The following is a 24,364-nucleotide window of genomic DNA, read 5'->3' on the forward strand; positions in this document are numbered from 1 at the left end:
GAAAGGGCAGCTCACATCATGGAGGCCAGGAAGCAGAGAGAGAATGGTGTGGATGCAGGCTTTCTCCTTTTTTTCCTGCTATCCCATTGGGGCTGAGGCATGTTGGTGGTGCCACAGGCATTCAGAGTGGACCTTCCTCCTTCTGTTAATCCTTTCTGGAAATGCCTTCATAGATATACACAGAAGTATGCTTCAGTAACCTCCTAGATCTCTCTCAATCCAACCAAGTTGATAATCGAAATGATTCATATTCATCTGCCTGTGCTGCACTACAGTTTACAAAACTTTTTTTTTTTTTTTGAGACAGGGTTTCTCTATGTAGCTTTGTGCCTTTCCTGGAACTCACTCTGTAGCCCAGGCTGGCCTCGAACTCACAGAGATCCGCCTGCCTCTGCCTCCCGAGTGCTGGGATTAAAGACATGCACCACTGCTGCCCAGCTACAAAACCTTTTTACATGTTCACCAGCTGCATGGCCACTTCATGGGCACTGGTTATTCCAGTTACATTATTGCTAACAAGACACCCTCAAAACAGGTAGAAAACAACCCCCATTTATTATGCTAATGGCTTCTATGAACCAGGCCCTAAAAAGGGTATAAGAGGAATGACTTCTCTCTGCTTTACAGTGCCCAGGCCACTGCTGTAAAGGAGACCAGAAAGGCCATATGAACTGTGAATGTAGCACCCACTTTCAAGGTGACTTTACACCTTGTCTCAGGACAGTAAGCAGACTTTTTACAGGGTTTCTACAGCAGAAGATGTTGCCTTTTATCACCCAGCCTCAGGACACCTCCAAGTGTTATTGGTTCAAGTAGTCACAACCCTTGGTTGATATATTGTGCACCCCAATAAACTTATCTGGGGATCAGAGAACAGAACAGCCATAATATTAAACATAGAGGTTAGGCAGTGGTAGCACACACCTTTAATCCTAGCATTCCAGAGGCAGAAATCCGTCTGGATCTCTGTGAGTTCAAAGCCACACTAGAAACAGCCAGGCATGGTGACTCACACCTTTAATCCCAGGAAGTAATGGCAGGAAGCAGAAAGGTATATAAGACATGAGGACCAGGAACTAGAAGCCTGGCTAAGCATTTAGGCTTTTGAGCAGCAGTTCAGCTGAGATCCATTTGGGTAAGGACTCAGAGGCTTTCAGTCTGAGGAAACAAAATCAGCTGAGGAACTGGCAAAGTGAGAATGTGGCTTGTTCCGTCTCTCTGATCTTCCAGTATTCACTCCAATACCTGGCCCTGGGTTTGTTTTTATTTATAAGACCTAACAATTTGTGCTACATCTGGCGCCCAACGTGGTAAATTCAGTCCTGACATTGGTCAGACAGCAACTTTGTATTGTTTTTCTCACAAACAGAAGTCTCTGAAAATGATCCTGATGCTTAATTATGGTTTCATTTGTTCTCCAGGAAAATCTCACCTGGCCATTGTCCAGAGAGTGAATAATGAAGGCGAAGGGGACCCTTTCTATGAGGTGATGGGCATTGTCACACTGGAGGACATCATAGAAGAGATCATCAAGTCAGAGATCCTAGATGAAACTGACCTCTACAGTAAGTGTGTGCCCTTGGCTATTTTCCGGGCTTGGCTAACTTTCCTGGGAGACTCCCAGCAGTGCATCAGTTGGATAGGCAATGTGAAAGGATGTCAAGGCAAGTCTGTGCACTGGTGTGTGCCGTCTACCTCTACCCAGTACTAGCATGGCAAGATACCCTGGTTCAGAGCAGCCTGAGTCACTGAGAACATGCTGGCAAAATGTTATCAGAAGGGAACTTTTGTGAACACAGTCAGACTGGGAAAAGACAGCCTATCCTTCAAATGGAAAAAGAAGACTTAGGGGGATACAGTGTGCCCAAGAGAAGACCCATGGGTTCCTGTGTTGGTTCTTTGTGTACCTAGAGGCAGAGCCCAGCTCCCCTTGGACCTCCACTCAGACCCAACCACCAGTGAGCAATGAAGACTGTCATGGCATTGCCCTTTGTCAAAGCCAAAAACTTAAATGCTCCTTGTCGGATACTGTTCTTGGCCCTCATGCCTTTTAACAGCTCCTCAAGTTTCCCATTCTCCTTCCTGACCCTGGATCAGGTTCCTGTGTGGCTCCTATTCCTCTTTCTGTCTCTGGGCTCTCCCTCTCCCTGCCCCCCTCAGGAACAATATGGACCTCTCTTTGCAGAGAGTGACAGTTTTAGGCCCATGGACCTTATCAAAGCTTTCCTTACCAGCAATACAAGGACCTGCTTTGTCTATGGAATTGGAATGTTATCTAAATCCATGGGAGTCTCTGGCCAGGAAATGTTTTCTCCTCAGAGTTCCATCTCCTAAGGTAGCCATCCCCTGCCCTTCCTAGGGATAGCTCATTTGAGATGAACAGCCTCAGTTTGCCAGAGCAATCTTCCAGAAACTGGTTCCTCACAGCAAAAAGCTTCCATACCATATGGCAGTGAAACCTTTGTGCCAAGTAAAGATCAAATACAAAACATGGGCCAGCCCTTAACAAAAATAAGCTGAGTGTCACAGCATGCCCCCTTCAGGGACCTGGTGATGCTGCAGTGAGCATTTTCAAACAAGGCGGAGCTCAGAAGGGATCTCTCCATTCCAGGCTCCCTCCTTTCTCTCTGCTCACCACTCTCCTCTAGAATTCCCGGGTATCTAAAAGTAAAATGATGAAGACCTTTACCATAAAGTATCGGTAGCTAGTGGCGGGCCAAACAAATACTCTCTTCCTGGGGTATGGATTTAAAGAACCCTAATGCCTCAGACACCCACTGTTAAAATCAAAGTAATAAAGGCAGAAATCGTAGGAATATCTCTACTAGGAAAGGTTGATGGCCTGCTAACAGACACGTAAGCAAATACGTCATAAATCAGATGGCTGCTCGCTAGTGAGAGCACAGGAAATGGGCCCTAAATCTCTGCTCCATGCTCATTTTCTGGATGAGGCCCTCTCTAGAGGTCCAGGGGTTCCCATCCCTGTAAAGTAGCGTGATTCCCTGAGAGCCACAAAAAGGCAGAGGAGTCCAGAGCACTGTGTTTCTTCTGATGTAACTGTGACTTCTTACATAGTCCAGACACCGGGGTTGGGATCTCCCCACCTTCTCAAACAGAGCAGAAGTAGTATTGAAGCAGGAGTAGGAGCCTGCAAAGGCTGAGAGTCCAAGGCAGGCCCACGAGAGCTGTGTAGACGGGAGACAGTCCAAAGGCCGGAGAGAAGCCAGCTCCAAAAGCAGAAATCGAGAGCAGGAGACAAGGACGCTGCATTCTGGGCACCTGGTTTCCTGCTGTGAGGACACAGCCCCCTGCAGCCCTGTTGTGTTCCAGGCCAAGTGTGAGAGCAGAGACACATCACTTTCCCCTCCCCTCAGTGCAGGTGGGGGTGGGGGAGGTGTTAGCACTTCCAGGGTTTGTTTGTTTTTTTTTTTCAATGCTTAGGGAAAGCAAAAGAGAAGTGGTCAAAGTTAACACTTCCTCTGCCTATGAAAATTCTATATATATATATGTGTGTGTGTATACATATGCATGTATATATGTACATAAATGTGTGTCTCTACATGTATATACATATGTAGGCTTTTCCTTCTGAAAAGCAAGTTAAAAATTAAAAAAATCTATGTATATGTTACACATATGCATGCATATATGTACATAAACATATGTCTCTATATGTGTATACATATGTAGGCTTTTCCTTCTAAAAAGCCAGTTAAAAATAAATTGGAGAAAGTAAGTTTCTCAGTGACTAGGCACATTCCCAGTGCACAGGCTCTGAGGTTCTAGGCGCTGCCTGAGTCCTCGTCGGAAGAACCTGCTTTTAGAAAGTACATATGCATTCTTACTCCTTCCCCTTTCATTTCCCATGATTCTTTCTCCAGAGAGTCTGGGGAGAAGCAGAATTGTGAGTGGTAACAGAGTAACATACCTCAGGTACCATTCACAGCATGGCTTAAGCCAACAAGAGACTGTGTGAGCCCAGCTCTGAGGAATGGAAGAGAACAGCAGAAGCCCCAAACCCCTCAATGCTGAGAACACCAGCGGCCCATGTTTGCATGACTTTGTATAAACGCAGCCTTGTTGCCTATTGAGGTCTTGCGATAACTGCATCGGTAGAAAAGCTACTCAATATCATAGCTCTCTTGTATGGATTAATACAATCCAAAACGTTGCTGCATGGAGAGTCTGCACGGCTATCATCAGGTTAACCAGCCCTAGAACTCTGGGCTTAGAAACCCCGGGCAGCTTTTCTCGTCTACTACCTAAGCAGAAACAATAGCGAACCATCTGCTGCCCGACGTCTCCCGCTGGGAGAGACGTTGGTCGTGCCTCCTGCAGTTGGCACTGCGGAATGTGTGGGGTCCCAAAGGATCTGTGTAAACCTCCAAAGACAAGCAATGACTCTGAGTGGCCTCTTTCTCCTGTGACCCTGTAGCTGACAACCGGAAAAAGCAGAGGGTCCCGCACCGGGAGAGGAGGCGCCATGACTTCTCTCTGTTCAAGCTTTCAGACTCGGAGATCAGGGTGAAGATCTCGCCGCAGCTGCTGCTCGCCACACACCGCTTCATGGCCACAGGTAGGACCTGCCCCTCCCACTCTTACCCTAGCCCTCCTGGTAGAATCTAGGGTAGCACCAGGCACCACGTATGTTGGTATCCTCCATCCCCATTCCTGTGTGCCCCTGGCACGGAGGACCACTGTTTGAGGAGGAAGGCTGACTCCTGTGATGTGGCATGGTAAGCTCCAGGCTCCTTTGCACCAGAAAAGAGCTAAGGAAGCTACTGTGGTACCTCCATTTCCTCTGCTTACTTCCTAGCTTGGAGCCTGAGGCTAACCTCCATCCTGCTGGGATCTGGGTACCTCAGAACATTTGTCCCAGAGGGAAAAGCATTATCCTCCCAAGAAACAAACCCCCTCCAGGAGTCATTTAGCCCTGTGAACTGTGAGTTCATAAAATAGAAAACTCCTGGTGCCTTTGGAAAGAAGAGCAGGTGAAGGATCGAGCTCCTTTTTGTGAAGAGGATAGCATTACCTTTGAACTCTCTGAGTTTACTCAGCCCGAATTAACATGCTGACCTAGAATGATAAATCCATCACTAAGTTCTATTTTAGCTAATATAATATATATTTATTGAGGATATAATAAGTGCTAGCTAGCACTGTTCCTGGTGCTGAAAAGTGGACAACTATAAAGTAGAGCCTCCTTATAGTAGAGTTCTCAACATGTAATCTTGTTCTGAATAGAAATTTCTTTTAATCACAGACCAATTTCCCAAAGCAAAGCAGCTTTGCCTGACTAGTATTATACTGCACGTATCAATATATAATATCTATTAATAGTTAAGTATGATAGATGATATTTTACATTATTGGCAACTTATTTAAGTAATTACCTGTCTCCATTAACTTGGGAATTCATTTCATCCAGCAGGTGAATGTTATCCAAATAAGCCAGACTCAAATTCTCTGTGTGTTGCTCTACTGTAAAATTAATGACCTTGTTGTGCCCATGATTTAGTTGTCCAGGTCCAACTCTAAATAAAAATAGGGGGAAATTCAGAGAAAAACTGGCATTTCCCAAATGGTGACCTGGTTTTCCTGAGATGCCAGTGAAGCCACAGTCATCCCCAGAAGACATAGGTAGGGAAGGCTCCAGGATGCACACACGGGACTAAAACTCCTCAATCCAAGGAATTTGCAGAACCCCGAACCTACTTAGGGGGCTTGTTCTAGATGAAACCCCATCGAGGCACTTGCCTCCTCCCAGCTTTTGCTGCTGGGATGGGGGAGGTAGACAAGTGCTGATATCTACCATCATCACCACCACCCCCTGCTGCCTTCTAGAAGTGGAGCCCTTCAAGTCTCTGTACCTTTCGGAGAAGATCCTGCTGCGGCTGCTGAAACACCCCAACGTGATCCAGGAGCTGAAGTTTGACGAGAGGAACAAGAAAGCCCCGGAACATTACCTCTACCAGCGCAGCCGCCCTGTGGACTATTTTGTGCTGCTTTTACAGGTGAGTTGCAAGGTCAGGGAACTTCCAATGGCAAGAGGATGGCATCTGCAAGGTAAAGGGGGATGGCCATGGGTATCCCTCAGTGCAGGATGCCTAGAGAACAAGGCCAGTGGGGGAGGCATCCTGCACCACACACAGGAAAGCCACAGGCATGTAAGAGCTCCTGGGAGCTGTAGTTTCTCTGATGTTTGTGGGACAGTGAGAAGTGTGTATGTTCAGTAAAGGCATTCTGCTTTGAATGGGAAGGGCCCTGTGGAATCCTGATACTTCTGGATATCTACTTGGGTATCCCCCACTGCCTCCTGGGATATCCCCTACGGCCACCTGGGATGTAGATGATTCTTGCTAAAACCTCTCTTCTGTTGAGCTGAATCTCGGCATCTCTGGCATCCATGCTGGTCCTTGCTCTGCCTCCTGGAGCACGTGGAACATATTCATTTACTGTGCCATACTTGATTCCTTGTGGTTCCCTGAAACGTCTCTCTCTAAGGAGGACCAGGAAAGGAGGCAGTGACTGAGTGAAAGAAATCATTACCTCCCCAGGTGTAGCTAGAGTTTTCCTGCCTTGCCCACAGTCAGGACAAATCTTTGTCACCCGCCAGTCCCACAGCCACTCAGACCCAACCAAGTTAACGCAGAGACTTATATTGCTTACAAACTGTATGGCCATGGCAGGCTTCTTGCTAACTGTTCTTATAGCTTAAATTAATCCATTTCCATAAATCTATACCTTGCCACGTGACTCATGGCTTACCAGCATCTTCACATGCTGCTTGTCCTGGTGGTGGCTGGCAGTGACTCCTTCTGCCTTCCTGTTCTTTCTTTTCTCCTCTCTGTTAGTCCTGCCTATACTTCGTGCCTAGCCACTGGCCAATCAGTGTTTTATTTATTGACCAATCAGAGCAACGCATTTGCCCTACAGAACATCCCACAGCACCCAGGACTTTCATAAAGATACTTACCTGCCCTGGATATCTGAACAGGCCTGCCTTAAGTAGGTATCAAAGCTGGGCATGGTTTCACATGTCTGTAATCCGAGCACTCTAGAAGCAGAGGCAGGGGGGATAGCTGTGAGTTTTAGGACAATCTGATCTACATACTGGGTTTGGGGTATGCAGAGCAAGATTCCATCTCAAAATTAGTTAGTAACTAAATAAAAGTAACTGTCCGGCATGGATCCCCGGAGCACAGCTATGCCTGTCCCGGCCTCCACCGTGAGCTCTGCCACTGACTCTGTGTCTCTTCCCAGCAGAGTGATGGGTTTAAGATCTCAGTAAAGATCACACTAAGTTAGAAATAGCTCTGTTTGTTACAGTCCACGTCAGCCTGTCCTTCTAGACGCTGTGATTTGTCTCATGTATATATCATCTCAAATAACTTCAATAAAATGATTGTTCTTCCCCCGCCCCCCAAAATGGGGTCACTTTCTTCACTGTTAGAAATTGAGATGGGGCCGGGCCGTGGTGGCGCACGCCTTTAATCCCAGCACTTGGGAGGCAGAGCCAGGCGGATCTCTGTGAGTTCAAGGCCAGCCTGGACTACCAAGTGAGTTCCAGGAAAAGGCGCAAAGCTACACAGAGAAACCCTGTCTCGAAAAACCAAAAAAAAAAGAAAAGAAAAGAAATTGAGATGGATCCTGTTACATTGTTTATATAATGTAAGGACACATGCAGTCTTTCCTCATGCTTAACAAAAAGTTTTCAAACAGAACTGAAGGGGATAAAACATGGTAGAAAGAAGGTAGGCTCAGGAGTTAGAAAGATTTGCCTTTAAGATTTCATTGTTTCCATTTGCTTACAAACCTTGGCTCTCTGAGCCTGAATCAATGCATCTGTCAACTGGACATCAAAAAGTTACATACTCGGTGGATCTCGGGGCTGACAGTGAGCATCCACAGGATACACATAACAGTATTGGATGTGTAGATGAAGCTATACACTCTCGTATTGATTATCACTGTCACCGACGATGAGTTCAACAAGATCAGATTCTACCCCATCCAGACTTGGAAATGGTCTCGTCTGAGACTAAGTCACTGAAGCTATTCCCAGGGCTCTGGCTTAGCTGCTGCTTTAGACCTGTGTGTCTGGAAAGCTTGGTTATCCATGACTAGGTGCTACTCCAGGATTGATGAAGCAGTGAATTCACTGCAAAGGGCTTCTCAAGTGGGAGGTCCTGTTTCTGCCCTGTAAATCAGGGCAGAATTAACACAGCCCTGTGATAATATGAATCTGCTTGTCATACACAGAGAAGCACATTATGTTTGAGTGGATACAAGACCCGCAGGTGCTCATCACAGCCTCAGTCCACTCCTTACACTCCTTCTTTCTCCAGGGTAAAGTGGAAGTGGAGGTTGGTAAGGAAGGCCTTCGCTTTGAGAACGGCGCCTTCACCTACTACGGTGTTCCAGCCATCATGACCACAGCTTGCTCAGGTATTCCAGTTCCTGAGCCAGAGTTTACGGGGGAGGGGGGGGGGATGAGATCAGCAAGAAAAACCTAGGCTTAAGTCATGACTCTCCTTTTGATTCCTGTTAAAGACCCTCCAAGTAAGCTGTTTAACTTCCTTGGCTCTGGTTGCCTTCAGGCCAGAGGGACGTAAATATAACTCTCCGTTCAGATTTTGTTTAGCTTTAAAAATAAGAGGAAGAAAATTGAGTTGGGAGGGGAAAGGCGATCACATAGCAAGTGTTTGTGAAGGAGATGTACTCTTCAGTATGAAAAGATAAGTCGTTGCCCTTTCTACCACTCTTCCTTACCCTCCTGTTCGATTGCCTGATTTCCGCAGGGTTAATTGGTGCTGGGGTGGAGTGGAAATGGAGATTTCCATAAGAAGTTATGTTTTCTGAATTACTTCTGAAACCCACTGCATCCTTCTGTCCTTAGATAATGACGTGCGGAAGGTTGGAAGTCTGGCTGGATCCTCTGTCTTTCGTATGTATCTCTCAAACCCCTTCCTCACCTTCCCCACCATGGCTCTGCCTCAGCCCACTTTGGGAATCTGAACCAAGCTATTTGAACATGGGCTCACACAAAATGCTGGCAGCCTCTGTATAATGCTCTGCCAGGAACATTGCCTCCCACCAGGTACCCACAGAGCACGGAGGCTTAAGTTTTGTGTGTCTGAAATGTGTGTTGTGGCTTCTCTGTTCACACACAAGTGGCGAATGTAAGTAGAGGAGGGCAGGTGTGTGGTGTGGCGGAGGGCACCATGAGTTGCCACCTGCTGGGGAGTGCAGGCAGCTGACCTGTGTGCTCTGGTATGGGTTCGGCCTCCCTTTCGCTGCAGTGATAATTCACCCCTGCCCTTTACCTGGAGTGCTGTGATTTTGCCTGTGGTGTTTGTCCTCAGGGAAAAGTGACTGTGACATTGAGTGTTGTAAATCAAGGCTGGTGCAATCTGCTACTTAGCTGCTGCTCTTTCCTTGCTCACTACCTCTCTGTTGGTGAGGAGGTGGCTGCCAGCTGGCTGTGCATGCTGCCTGGGGTGGGGGCTGACACAGGGCTGGTGGCTGGCTTGATCTGCCCTTCTGTGCTGAACCTTCTTGCTGTGCAGAGTTTGTTTGTGTGTAGAAGGCATGGCTTCCATTGTGATGTAAATGTGATCCAGAAAGAATTTTCTCTAGATTTCCTTTAGATTCATTAGTTAAATTTTGCACTGCGGTGGCCACTTTAATAGCAAATTTCCTTTCATCATAGAAAATAATTGACATAGTGTCTTATATTGGAATTTGTCAGAGATAAATAGCAAGACTTTGGAGCTTGCTATCCCAAGAACAGAGCAAGGTAGATGTCACTTCAGAATGAGAAAATGGGGCTGGGCATATAGAGCAGTGGTCAAGTAGTTGTCTAGCATGGGCAATGCCCTGAGTTCAAATTTCAGCACCACAAACATAGATAAATAAATAGGGAATTAATTAAATTTTTAATAAGAAAAGATAAAGAAATAACGTGTTCCATGTCATCCAGCAGTTGGTGACTTACCTAGATAGGGCACTCCTGTGTCATGACTTGTTCTCACAGCACAATGGAGAGATTTTTAGGTCCGTGTTTGAGAATGCAATGGCTGTATGGAAATGATAGAATAATTTACCATGTCATTTTACTTCCTAGCCCACCAGATGGCTGAAATGAACTCCTAAGTATCTGTTCTACCCACAGGGATATGTAGAACTTGAGTAAGGAGATCTGTTAAGGAAAGAAAAAGAAAAGGAAGGAAGGAAGTGATATGGTATGGTATTTATGTCAGCCAATGACTGTCAAGCAAGGTTGATAAAAGAGGCACCAGTACTCCGTATAGAGAGGTGAACAGGTGAGAGGCGGTTTCCAGGACCAGGGAGCCCTTCATCCTCACAAGGAGGTGCCCAGGCATCACCCTAGACACTGCTCCTAGCGCTCTGAGATGCTGTGTAGAAATGCTGGCTCTGTCCTGGCTCTTAACAGGAGCTGTGAGAAGAGAAAAAGAGAGCTTCAGAAGTCTCCCCACGCGTCCCTCCACTTCATATGACTTTCTTTAAAGAGGGCCAACAAGATGGCTCAGCAGGGAGGGACACTTGCTGCTGAGTCTGATGGCTGGAGTCCTCATTGGAAAAGGAGATCGCTGACTTTCACCCACATGCTGTGACACACACACACACACACACACACACACACACACACACACACACTACACCACACATACACACAAGTCAATAAATGTAAAAACAATTTCAAGTAAGAAGATGTTATCTGGCTTCCTCTGATTCTAGTTCTCTGAAAAAGCCTGCAATTTTATCAGTGAAAAAAGAGTAAGCTAGTAATAGTTGTCTTTTTTCTTCATATTTTATTCATTTTTTTAAGTTAACACATGAAGTAATGGGTTATCATGGCCTCTTCATACCCATGAATCATTATACTTTGTATTCAATTTAAAGGACACATTAAATTCTCTTTCCTTTCCCATGCTTCTGAACCTTTATACATGTTCAGGAAAGATAAATATCATTGGCCAGTAGTGGAAAGAGATGTTGTGCACCCTCCATCCAATTCTTCCTCCTGAGTGAAGTGTGGAGCAAGTGCTAAGTTCCCCTGGGCCCCACGGTTGTTCCCTAAGTGGTGCTGAAGTCAAGGTTCAGAGGCACCCAGCTCCACCTTTTTTTTTTTCTTTTGGTTTTTCCGAGACAGGGTTTCTCTGTGTAGCTTTGCGCCTTTCTGGGAACTCACTTGGTAGCCCAGGCTGGCCTCGAACTCTCAGAGACTCGCCTGCCTCTGCCTCCCAGGTGCTGGGATTAAAGGCGTGCGCCGCCGCACAGCTCCAGCTCCCCTTTACTAGCCAAGAACGTCAGCATGTAGTTGGCAGTGGAGCTTGAGTCTAAACCAGACAGCAGTAAACTCTTGTAGGGCTTTGACCTAGCGGGCTGCAGTGTCATTGAAGTTGAGGGTGCATTTGTGGGGACATCTGTGACCCGTGCCTCACGGTTGAACTTGATGTTACAAAGAATTCTCCCCGATGTTCCTGAATGTGGCATGGGGAGCACAATCCACACTCTATCCACCACCACCACCCCTTTTTGAGACAGGGTCTCATTATGTAGCCTGACTAGCCTAGAACTTGCTATGTAGACCAAAACTCACAAAGATCTATGTATCTTTGTCTCCTGAATGCTGGAGTTAGAGGCATGCCACTGTGCCCAGCTCACACTCTATCCTTTATCTTGATTTTGATTTGCCAGGAATCCAGGAGTCCATGATGAGGGAGCCTGGCTTTCTAGTGGAGCCTCACATGAGCTCAGGTAGAACAGGAGCGTACAGCGGTTTGCAGTAGGGAGAACAAGCCTGAGACCTGCTTAGCAGAGTCAACATTAAATTTAGGAAGAACTGGAGACTGGGACTCTTACTCCAGTGTGTCTCAGAACAGAGGCCGGTTCAAACACTCACTAACATCCTATGGCAGAATTAATGGTTAGCAGATAGATTCAAAACAAAACAAAACAAAAAATCCTCCTTTTCGCCTGCATGGATAAGTAATTTCAGGTCAAATCTGTGATACAGAAAAGAAAGCTGCAGAAGCTGCCTATTTCACTGTGCCTTCAGCCCACAGATCAGTTTCACTTGGGTCCTGGGAAGGGATACTGAGAACGGTCAGCTAAGCAGACAGACATCCTATGTAGAGCAGTGCATTAGGATTAACATGAGGAAAGAACTGGAGTCCTGCATAATCTGAGTGATGGCTGCCACCATTTCTGGCTCTAGAGAAAAAGAAAGGGGGAGAGAAAAGAGAAGAAAAGAAAGGTGCATTGGGACACTTGTGATTTCCAGAAAGTAACTGTGATTTGATTCATAAAATTGAGTCACAGTTGAACCAGAAACCTGCCCTGCCTTTGCCTGCAGCCTCTAGTCATGCACAGCTCCTCACCAGCACTGCGCCATAATAGAGCATCACCTGGTAGCCTGGCAGGATCCAGCCTCCTCGCAGATGCCCTCACAGGAGCATGCACCTGGCTTCCTGGCCTCTGAATGTCCACCCAAAGGCTCTCCTATGGGAGCAGGCTATCTGAGACAACTGGGAGAGAGCGGAGGGACAGTGCTGGGCTCTAGCAGGTTTGCTAACGATAGGTGGACACCTCAGAGAGAAAGCTGCTCATGTGCTCCCTCCAAGGGCACTGACTGGCATCTGTGATTCCCACTGAGATCATTGCATATCCTTTCAGGAGACCTTCGGTGAAGTTCATTTTATTTTGTCTCTCTGGAGAGTGACTTCATAAACACACAATTCCTGTGCTTTCTGAAGCAAGGTTTATTTTTTGCCAAGAAAATGTGATATTGTGAAGAACCCGGAACAGACTGTCTCACCCATTTTGCTCTTTGTCTCTCTTCTTTTGTGTTTATCTTCTCCTTTGCCACTCACATACCCTTGGCCCCCGACTCTTTAGTGCCCGTCTCTGTGTCTCGTACCTTCGCCTTCAGCAGAGGGGACTCTCTGGCAGGCTCCCCAGGTAAACATGCATGAGTATCTCGGGTCTCTGTAGATCCAGCTGGGTTAGCAGGAGGCATCCGCTCTCCCTCACTGTCCTGCATGAGAACTGGTCTCCACCCACAGGCACTCCAATGACTAAGGCATAGTGCAGCCCACAAGTGACACTCGTTTGCATGATGAGCTGGTTCAACAGCACCAGTTGGGGATTTTCCTGCCAGGATATATCGTGTATACGCATGTATATATGTGTACGCATGTATATATGTGTATACGCATATCACAATGGTTGAGGTGAGGAGCAGTGTGAGTTCTTCCACGTAATTTGACTCTGCAGAATGGAGGGATGAAAAGCACAGAAGGAGAAAAGTAGGAGGAAATAATGAGACCCTGCCCTGCATTCATTCCTACCACCTCTTTTTCACCGATGTAGTTAGCTGCCGACCCATCACCCTCGTCCTAGCAATCTACTGAATGGCTGTTGCATTTCCTGTGGTTCTGCTCATACAAACACTGCTGTATGTAAACATGCCCATGTAGCTTTTCGTTAAATTTAACTCCTCATGTTAATGAAATGCATTTGATTGTTTTCTTTTTAATCAAGTAAAGCCTACTAGAGTGCTCAGTAGCCCAGTAACTGAGTTGAATACAGTAAATCTGAATAATTAAATAGCTGTTTTTATGTTGTTTCTATCTTTAGAGGTTGATAGTATCATGGAGTGAGGACCAAAGCAGGAATTTATTAGTTAAAATTTCCTGCTGCTAAAAAGTCCAGTTCCCTGTGGTTTCTTCATCTATGTCTCCCCACCCACACCCACCATATCCTCCGTGATCCAAAACCCAGTTATGTCTGGTCAGTTGACCTTCTACATTGGAAAGACCATGCCCTACGACCTCAGACCCCATATTCATAACTTCAAACATAGTTATTTTAACTTCTCTCCCAAATCACATTTTCCCATCCAAAACCATCTGGTTCCCATGTTTATCTGTTCAAGACAACTTAACCACCTTCTCAAATTTCACCAAAGTTTTCTCTCTCCGTGGATGGTAATTTTCCACTAAGAAATAAAGCTCTTCTTCCTTTGTGGGAGTTCATGCCTTCCCAATGGCTACAGGCTAGAACAGTCTCTGTGAGATGCCAATCTGGTATCCACACCAGCTACGTGGTCTAACCCCACATGCCAGCAAAATTAGAAATGACCACATCACGGACCTTCAAATCTTGGAGAATTCCAAGAGTGCATTTGTGAATGTGCTGCAGAAAGGGGGTGGTGTGTGCATATTTTTACAAGATTTTAAACCAGAAGAATCAAAGCAGGCATATATTTTTCTTTTTAATTAACTCTCAACTAGCCAGACAACCCAGCTAGTTGTAATTTTCCAACATAAAGGATAATGGTAGTTCACAGATATTTATTATGAAAAACTTCATGTAACCCAGTGTCAGAGAATAAACACGCTGTGTGGCTCTTCTCCCACTAGAGGCAGAGATTTCTACTCTGGCTGATGTGTGCCCCAGAGAGTTCTTTCAACCTTCTCCCCATTCTCCATGACTATGGATAGTCAGTCCATCAGTAAATGAGTTGAGAACAAGGCCCTCCTTCCAGGCTTGGTTCAGCTCTGCAGGGTGGACCAGTCATAGATGCAGCAAGAGAAAGCAAGTAGCCAGCACCTTCTGCCTCTGCTCTTTCCTCCATTCTTGTTGCTGGTCTCTGTCTCTAGACAACCACTGGCCTCCATGATAACTGGGTGACATTCTCAGGACCTTACACTACAACATTACCTCTGTCACCCTGTTTCTGTCCCATTTTAGCAAAGAAGTCTGGTAGTTTTGTGGCAAGCTGAGGGGGTTTTTGGCAAGAAGTCTTGGGTTCCTTCTACTCCCAGTCTTGATTTCTGCTCCAGAAATATAAACTTACATACACATTAAGTAAACCTTCACCTGTATTACATAGGAAAAAAGATAAACCCTAGAAATTAACAAGTTTAAAAAGAAATCAGAGTACTGGAAAGAGAGGCCAAAAGTTAAGAGCACTAGCTGCTCTTGTAGAGGACCAGACTGAGTTCCCAGTACCCACATGGCAGCTCAAGACCCTCTGTAACCCTAGGTGCGGGGGATCCAGTGCCCTCTTTTGGCCTCCATGGGTACCAGGCATTCTATATTGTGTTTGTATATATATATATATATATATATATATATATATATATATATATATATGCAGGCAAAACACTTGTACACATAAAAGTAAAATTTAAAAGAAATTTCTAAAAAGAAATCATTTTCTCTTACTCCTCACAGCAACTTTGGGAGATGGGTAGGAATTATTATAGGGAGAGAGAGTCACAGAAATTACACCATGGGGTGAGTCTTGTCTGTGTAGTGAGTAGGTAGAGGGATGCGGATCGCTAGGTCTGCTTCTCTGCCTGGGACAGGCACTGCCTCTCTCCGTGTGGGCATTTGGTGCCCCCTAGAGGTTTGCATTCACCATGCTGATGAATATGGTGCTCACGTTGGACTGAGTCCAAGAGTCCTTGTATGAAATATTTCAAAAATATTGAGCATGTGATTGCAAATCATTATCCGAAGGGCCCTTCTTTGAGTTTTGAGTAAAGAGAGCTTAGTGGTCCATGGATCACCTCCAGAGTACAGTGCAATTAGCTAACTTTGCAGGTGCTTTTGTTTAAAAATGAAACCTCTCATTGGCCCCCCTGCAGTTATCATTCCCTCCCACCAAATTCATTCCTTCATTCTTCTCCTGGTGCAGATAATACTAACTTTCCCACAGCAATCCTCCCAAATCCACAAGAACACAGAGAAAGGAGAGACATCCCAACTGAGGCTGCGATTGTCTATCCATAACGTGCTTTGAGATCAAAGATGATGGCGCTTTCTCCCAGAATATACAAGGAGTCCCTAAAAATAATCTTTCAGCTTTGTACAATGTGGCAAGTGGAAATATTCCTTGGGGTTGGCTCTTGTGTAGTAAACATTTGGGAAGCATTAAAACTCCTTGAAACGTGAGCAAGTTCATCTGGGATCGTAACTGAGGCTGACTTGCAGAGTTCACATGGGGCTTGACGGAGGGCTGGCTCTTGGCATTTGGTTGTCTGATGTTAAACTACCAAAGAATGATGAATTTTAATAATCTTAGTTTGTACGCCTATAAGCCTATGTAATTAAACCCCACCCCCATCCGATTTGGGGAACACAGATGGCCTGTGGTAGTAACCATGGCCAAAGGAAGCCGTTCCCCCTCAACCCTCTGGTGATCCAAAAGATGTAGACAGGGAGGCACAGAGCCCTTCTGCTCCCCAAATCTTCACGCTCCCAAGGGGGGGGGGTTAAACACCCTACTTGTGAATTTTGAGTTTTGATCCCTGAATAGGGTTGCGAAGGCTCCCTCTATAAAGGTGGGTACCAGTGACGCAACAGTCCCAGAACGCTTGCAGTCTTCAAGGCTCCTGTATAGTAGTACAGGGTGCCGGGGATTCGGGCCAGCATCAGTGACTGTGTAAAATCTTCTTCCGTGCCTTCCTCCACCTCCCCCAGCTTTACCGCATTCTCTTCTCCACCCAACCCCAGTCACTCTAAGCCGCTAGCCAAGACAGACAGCTCTTGCAGGATGACCACACTGCAGGACGGAGGGAGGTCTGCCATACTCTTCCAGAGCAGTTAGTGATGCCGAGTAGAAAATGGTGCTCCCTTCCGCCCAGTCACCCCAGAGCCAGCTCCATGGTAGGGTATAATACCAAAAGCAGGCCAAAGGCATGCTGGCCGCTTGGCCCACCTCCTGCTGGTGTCCCTGTGGTCAGCAGCATTGCGTACTGCTGTTTGATCTGCGGCTCTCGGACCTCCTTGCACTGCACTTAGGATTTTCCACGTCCCTTCATTCCCCCAAGCTGTGCCTCCGTGCTCTTAGGAAATGCCAAGGGGAATTAGACAACTTGAACTAGTTTGCCATGCTGCTGGGACACTCGTCTGTTACTGATTTCTTCTCTTTTTTTATTAAAAGCATTTCCATTTCCATTTCCCTTGCTCTGAAGCCTCAGAGTGTGTGTGCGCACAATTACCAAAATGCCGAGTCATCAGCATACTACCTATTGAGGAATGTCAGGCTCTGGGACGCTAAAACATCCATCTTGCACAACATTCAGATGCGCTAGGACTTTCTTTGTCACGAAATCAGGGCTCTTTTTTTTCCCTTAAAAATTCCTTTTATAAAACAGTTGTATCTTTTGGTGTTGAAAAATCTTTGGGATTTTATAAATAAACATCCGATGGTGTGTTTACTTTAAAAAAATTAAAAATATGTACCTCCTCACAACACAGCCCCAAAGTATCTAACTGTGTTTGACATGTGAATCCCTGAGTGAAAGCAGGGTGACCTCCTTAGATGCTCATGTATGGTGAGTTCTATGGGGAACTAGGATGTAGTGGTTGCCTCTCCTCCCAACAGGGAATGGAAGTGATTCAGGCAAACACCTCTGCAGATGGGAGAAGTTGAGTAGGGTAAGAAAGGCTCTGTTCCCCTGTTATCCTTTCCGAATATCTCTAGAAACATGACCGAAGGTAAGAATTTGGGGCAGGAGCTGTGGGCTGTGCAGCCCCTGTCTGGTCAGGAAAAGTGGAAGATAGAGGTGCTGTCTCAGGGCACCTGAAGCCACAGGTAGAGCTCACGTCTTCTCCCCCCGCCCAAGTTGTACCCAAACTGAGTGGAAGCCAAGACCCATCGAGTCAGGATTCCGCTTTCCAGACCCTGATCATATGCCAAAGAAGCTGCCCTCCTTCGAGACTACCTGGTACTCCCACAACTACCCCAGGCTGCCAGCTGCCACCCTGAATAGCTGCAAATAGATTTAGCCAAGCCAGAACTCATCACTTTGTTTTCAAGGGACCAAGAGCACAGTCTCATCATTCACAGTTGCTGGTACATCACTGAATCCTCTACCACTGTCTTGTCAGCCCTTAGTCGCTCTGGAGGATCTGGTCCAACAACACCTGTAAATAAGCAGCTTCCAGGGGCCCTGACTCCAAGACTGCCTGTCTTGTGTGTGAATCCTGGTGCCCCTCAGCCTCTCCCCCTAAGCTGCCAGCCAAGGCCTGAGGCTTCTTGAACTTAACTCCATCCAGCTGCACTTCTGGTATCCTGCTACCAACCTTAGCTTCTTAGAGGAGGGGGTTCCCCAGATGACTATAGTTTACAGAGGAGAGGTTTGGGGACCCCAAGATCATTCTGGAGCTCTAAAACCTCTCTTTAAACAGAATGCAGATTTTAAATTAAAGTCCTTTCAAGGGCTGTTAGGTACAGATTTTTCCACTCTACATTTACGTTGAGTGCCTGCCCCGGGTCAGATTCTGTGGATGTATATTGATGATGACCAGGAAAGGCAAGGTCTCTACTCTCACTGAATTTAGAGTTAGGCAGGGCTAACGAATGTGTAATTTTCGTGAAAAGTGCTTTTTGAAGGACTGGAGGGGGGGCAGTATCAGTGAACATGGGGGAGCTTCTCAGGACACCCAGATGAAGTCTTCAGAGAAGTGATCCTCTCCAGTGACAGCTAGGGATTGAGGAGGAAGAAACCTTGGCAGGCAGGGCTGGGAACCAAGGGACTGGCAAAGAGACCAAGGGAGAGACACTTAGTGATTGAGGATGCCAAGGAGGCCAGAGGCCAAAAGAGGAGAAGGGAGCCCAAGAGGAAACCAGTCAGGAAAATGGGCATCAGCAAGCAGTCTGGGTTTATTCAGATAGAATCAGAAATGAATTTATGGAAATGGATCTCAGTGGTCTCATTTTATCCATACTTTAATTTTTTTGTGTGTGATTTCAGTCACTGATGGCAGTCAAGATCCATAAATATTAAACTGAAAATTTAGGAAATAGGGAATTCATAATGTATAAGCAACTTTTATTATAGTGTATATTGCTATAATTCTGTTTTATTAGTGAATACACAGTGATGGGTGGTGATCTCTTGTTTGTAATTTAAACTTTATCATATGTATGTGTGTGTAGGGAAACACAGCATATAAATTGGGTTTGTACTATTGGAGTTTTAGGCATCTACTGGGGATCTTGGAATGCACCCCACAAAGGGAAAGCTGCTGTTGAAGGGTAGAAGTGAGGAGGCCAGATTGTGACCCAAACCATGGAGATGGTAACTGTCCTTGATCAGAGACCGAGAGAGAGCAGAGGGCCTTGGGGTTAGAGGGCGATGGAAGGTCTCGGTGTGTTCCTTGGAGAGTAGGGGAGTCAAGGCGGACTCCCGGGTTTCTGAGGGTAAACAGCTGCATACAAGTAAACGGCATCTGCAGAGATGACAGATAAAAGTGGGATCCCCAGTTCTATAACCATACGAAAGCAGTGATTCTTGTGGTTCTAGAGAGAAGGTGGTTCGACCTATGTTTATTTTAATGTCTGCTCCATAGTTTGCCAAGCTGTAACAGCTTGGCAAATAGACAAATCATCCAACTCTGTGACTCATTCCAGTAGGTGCTAATCAGACATCCTGACTGACAGCAGCAGCATCTCAGGGGGCAGAATTAAAGCACTAAGTTTCACCCTGAAAAAAAACTTTGAGGATTTTGAGTCTTCACTTGAGCTCTCTGAAGTAGATCTGAGTTCTGAGAAGCCAATGGCCTCCTTAGCCTCTGGGGAAGACGTACAGAGTGGCATCAGAGGGATGAGAAGGGCTTTGTATTCTCTCAATAGGCTTATCCCATGGTTGAGACGATGCCTAGGGTCACCTTCAGCTTCCTCATACCTATTGGTCCCAGGGAAGATAGCTCACTTCCCATAAAACCAAATGGCTGGTCTTTACTGAATTTAAAGCAGCCATGGAGTATGTCTTTGGCAGAAAGTCTGTGGATTACTCCAGGCTCCATTTGTGCTAGATTGGAGCCTTTCCATGACCCACATTTTCAAGGACCCCTGTGTAGCTCGAGTTTTTCTGCCTTGCCCACAGTCAGGACAAATCTCTGTCACCCGCCAGTCCCACAGCCACTCAGACCCGACCAAGTAAACACAGAGACTTATATTGCTTACAAACTGTATGGCCGTGGCAGGCCTCCTGTTAACTGTTCCTATATCTTAAAGTAACGCATTTCTACAAATCTATATCTTGCCACGCGGCTCGTGGCTTACCAGCATCTTCACATGCTGCTTGTCCTGGCAGTGGCTGGCAGCTTGTCCTGGCAGTGGCTGGCAGCGGCTGGCTGCGTCTCCTTCTGCCTTCCTGTTCTTTTATTTCTCCTCTCTGTTAGTCCCGCCTATACTTCCTGCCTAGCCACGACCAATCAGGTTTTATTTATTGACCAATCAGAGCAACTTGACATACAGACCATCCCCCAGTACAGCCAAGTGCAGACCATCTCAGACACCTGCACTCAGGCCCATGGTCTTAATCATCCTCTATGCAAACCTGCTGGGTAACGCCACAAGGAACCCAAGAAGGGCTCCCACAAGACATACATTAACATCCCACAGCACCCCTGTGGCTCTCCTCAGTGCTGCGTCTCTGGATGAGGCAAGACATTCAGAGAGTCAAAGGGAGTTAGTTCTTGCTACACATCTTCAACATGCCGAGTCCTAGAGTTCTACAACCAAACATCCCTGAAAGATACTAGTCCAGAAGCTCGAAGACCAGGGCCTGCCTCACCCCATACAGCCCTGTTTCTGCCACAAAAATCAAGGAGTTGAACCTTGCCTTACAGGTTGATAGAAACAGTTATGAAAGGCAAAGATAAAACATTTTAACTGCATATTAGCATGCTATATAACTTGTAAGTATTTACCCTTATGGCTTATGGGCCTCTCTTTACACTCGTGATCCAGGGCCTGCCACTGTTGAGGCAGACCTGAGTTTAGCCACACTAAAATATGGCCATGGTGAAGTGACAGGTGATTCTGAAGACGTATTTTGGTCTCTGAAAGGATTTGTTGTTGCATTGTATACAGTGCCTTGCCCCAATAGGGGGTCTCTGCTGTGTACCATGTACAGAGCACTATTCTTGTATATTTGGGGGGGTCCTCATGCACATAACTTGAAGACAGGAGCCAAGACAGCCCACTCTGCCCACCATCTAGGGGAAACAAGCGCTCTGGCTTCCTCCCTGGGTCAGGTGGTGCCTCACGGGAGGCAACCCCCACAAGCCACTCCTTTCTTGGGCTCTGGTGGAGTGTGGGCCCCTGATTCTGCAATGCCACCATTGCCTGGTAGTGCCATGGGACCTCGGTAAACAGCACCTTTTTCTCTCTTCCTCCTTCCTCTCGTCCCTCCTCTTTCTTCCCCACCCGCCATTCCTTGCCTCTCCTCTCGATCCCCTCCCTCTTCCTCACCATCTGCAGTAAACCGGTCCCCTTCTCGATGCAGTGGCTTGAATCGCTCCGAGTCTCCAAACCGAGAGCGCAGCGACTTTGGCGGGAGCAACACGCAGCTGTGCAGCAGCAGCAACAACCTCTACACACCCGACTACTCGGTGCACATCCTCAGTGACGTGCAGTTTGTGAAGGTAACGCCTCCAGGAGGGCGGCTGGCTGGGGGCGTGGGACAGGCCTTTCTCCGCATTCCATCCCTGTCCCAGGACCATACTGGGTGGCGGCTCCTCCCTGACTGTACAAAGCCCTGCTTTTAGTAAGCTTGATCGTGACTGCTTATTATTATTGCTGTTGTTGTTGTTGTTGTTGTTGTTAATCATTTGTCCCAGTCAAGACTCCCGATCCTTTATTTCATGTGGAGACACTAAGGCACAAATTAAAGAGAGATGAGCTTGCCGGAGATACATTTCTAGACAGAACTGTCTCTTTTGGACCCCTGCCGTTGGCACCGGAGTGATTCTGTCCATTTCTTTCAAGGTCAGTCAGCAAGGGAATAATAGGCCAAGCATGTAGAAAAACCATGATCATCTTCTACGACAGTATATTGACTTCTATGATAGCATTTCTAAACCGTAAGTGAAGAACCACTCTGAAGTGCAGCATGGACAGAGGCACTGAGGAGAAAGGCTGGTGTCTCCAGATCTTTCCGTAGGGTTGCGGTGCCGAGGGGTCCTTTCAATCTTCTACCTTTCTCTTACTCTGCTGGATTTTCTTGCCTGGCATCCAGCAGACCATTATAAACTGGGCCCCGAGACCTTAGCGAGAGCCCACTTCTCCCAGGGCAGTGAAGCATCCAGTGAGCACACTTGGTAACTGCCGACTGTTGAAACCACACGGTGACAGGAGGTCATTTCCTTCTGCCCACAACACTGACTACTTCTAGGGTGTGCTGGCTGGTGTTGTGTGCCAGGACTCTGCAGATACTTCAGTGATAGTCAGCCAATAAAAGTAGCCGTGAAAAGAAGAAACCACTGAACATGACCAGCCAAAGGGGCAGAATGTGCCAGAGGTGGGCATATGGTGGTTTGAATAGAAGGGCCCCATAGACTCATGTGTTTGAATGCTTGGATCATAGGGAGTGGCACTATTAAGAGGTGTGGCCTTGTTGGAGGAAGTGTGTAGCTAGAGTTTTCCTGCCTGGCCCACAGTCAGGACAAATCTCTGTCACCCGCCAGTCCCACAGCCGCTCAGACCCAACCAAGTAAACACAGAGACTTATATTGCTTACAAACTGTATGGCCATGGCAGGCTTCTTGCTAACTGTTCTTATATCGTAAATTAACCCATTTCCATAAATCTATACCTTGCCACGTGGCTTGTGGCTTACCAGCATCTTCACATGTCTTGGTGGCGGCTGGCAGTGACTCCTTCTGCCTTCCTGTTCTTTCTTTTCTCCTCTCTGTTAGTTCCACCTATACTTCCTGCCTATCCACTGGCCAATCAGTGTTTTATTTATTGACCAATTAGAGCAATTTGACATACAGACCATCCCACAGCAGAAGTGTGTCACTGTGGGGACAGCGTTGAGGTCTCAGATGCTGGGCCTAGGTGGCGCTCACTTCTGCTGCCTGGGGACCAACATGCAGAACTCTCAGCTCCTTCCCCAGCGCCAGGTCTGCCTTCCCTTTGTAAGAGCTGCCGTGGTCACAGTGCCTCTTCACGGCAATAGAAACCCTTGACTGAGACAGGGCCGGGTAAGGACTGCTGGGTGGAAAGCACTCTGCGAGGATCTTTTCTGAGTCCTTTGCCGGCATCACCTGCTCCATCTCACTACCACCCTCTGAGGTGTGTGCTACCACCATTCCCGTGGAACAGATGACTTTGAGGCTTGATCAAGATCATCTGGGTAAAAAATGATAGAATCACGCTTCAGAGTTGACACTTCTGTCTGCTTCTGGAGTCCAGGCCCTGGAATCACTGGACTGAAGGGAGAGTTGTGGAAAGTTAGCCCAGGGAGAAGTCACCACAGCCTAGCTGAGAACTACTCACAGCTGTGACTGGACATCTAACAGGCCTGGGAGCAGAGAGGCTTACTTCACTCCCTGTGGCTTCCAGCCTGGCAAACCTCTCAGTGCTCCTGGGGACCTTCCTCTGAGGTGGAGGTAGGAGGAGGGTGATAAGAGGGGCCAGTGTGCGCGCTCCACTGGTTTGCAGTGTTGGGCTCAAAATTTCAGGACACAGTTTATCAGCCATCTCACGTCATCTGCTGCCTCTAGAGCTTACCGAAGCAGGGTGAGGGAGGCAGGTTAGCACGTCATAAGCCAGGTAAGTTCAAGTGCTCATGACGGAGCCATGGCATGAAGGGAGACTGGGCAGAGAGACGAGTCAGTCTGCTGCTCCGGAAGTGGCCAACAGAGAGGGCTGAGGAGAGGGCACTTGCTGAGGGCTGACGAGGGAGGGAGGGAGGGAGGGAGGGAGGGAGCATGCTCAGAATAGAAACCACAGTGCTGGGGGGGCGTCGGGGATTTGAACACTGGCCTGTGGAGAGCAGAGGCAGTTGCTGGTGTGAGATGGGAAGGGAGCATTGGAAGCAGAGCCCCTGGGCCCTCTGGGGCAGCATATGGAATTTGGGTTCTATTTTTAGCTCATTGCTCCATCAATTGGGAAGAAAAAAAAACTGTTAAGTAGAATTAATGGTTTTCTGATGCCACGGATTTAAAGGGCATTTAATTGGTCACCATTCTCAATTTTAAAACATTTAGGTGGGGAAAAGAGGGGAGGAGTCCTTTTTTCCCCTTGGATCTTCCTGTTCAATTCAGGAAGTCAATTCGGGCTACTGTCACAAATGACGTAGTATGTACGACTTAATCTGCTGTAGACTGGCAAGTCAGTGTGTGTTGAGGGCCCGCTTTCTCGTCACTTTTGAGTTCTCAGATGTTAGAGAGCAGAGAAAGGAGACAAGACCTCACAGAAGAGAAGGCGCAGCACCCACCCTTAAGACCTAACCCCCTCCCAAAGCCCTCCTCCTCAATGCCTTCTCCTGGGGGATTAGGTTTTAGCATGTAGTGTATAGATTCTGGG

The 24,364-nt window shown here is 47.0% G+C and overlaps 1 protein-coding gene across 2 annotated transcripts in view; it reads left to right on the plus strand.

Moving 5' to 3' along the window:
- The window catches only part of Cnnm1 (cyclin and CBS domain divalent metal cation transport mediator 1), a 57,585-nt gene that overhangs the window by 21,989 nt on the left and 11,232 nt on the right, over positions 1-24,364 (plus strand). The window contains exons 2-8 of one of the 2 annotated variants that reach the window (XM_076563137.1): positions 1,422-1,565; positions 4,436-4,576; positions 5,845-6,014; positions 8,349-8,448; positions 8,900-8,947; positions 12,925-12,987; positions 21,314-21,477. In XM_076563137.1, the coding sequence (XP_076419252.1) occupies positions 1,422-1,565; positions 4,436-4,576; positions 5,845-6,014; positions 8,349-8,448; positions 8,900-8,947; positions 12,925-12,987; positions 21,314-21,477 (830 nt within the window). The remainder of the gene's footprint in view (positions 1-1,421; positions 1,566-4,435; positions 4,577-5,844; positions 6,015-8,348; positions 8,449-8,899; positions 8,948-12,924; positions 12,988-21,313; positions 21,478-24,364) is intronic. The other variant, XM_076563136.1, reaches the window with a different exon arrangement.

Source organism: Peromyscus maniculatus, chromosome 1 (assembly GCF_049852395.1).
Source record: "Peromyscus maniculatus bairdii isolate BWxNUB_F1_BW_parent chromosome 1, HU_Pman_BW_mat_3.1, whole genome shotgun sequence".
In the NCBI taxonomy this organism is placed as follows: Eukaryota; Metazoa; Chordata; class Mammalia; order Rodentia; family Cricetidae; genus Peromyscus; species Peromyscus maniculatus.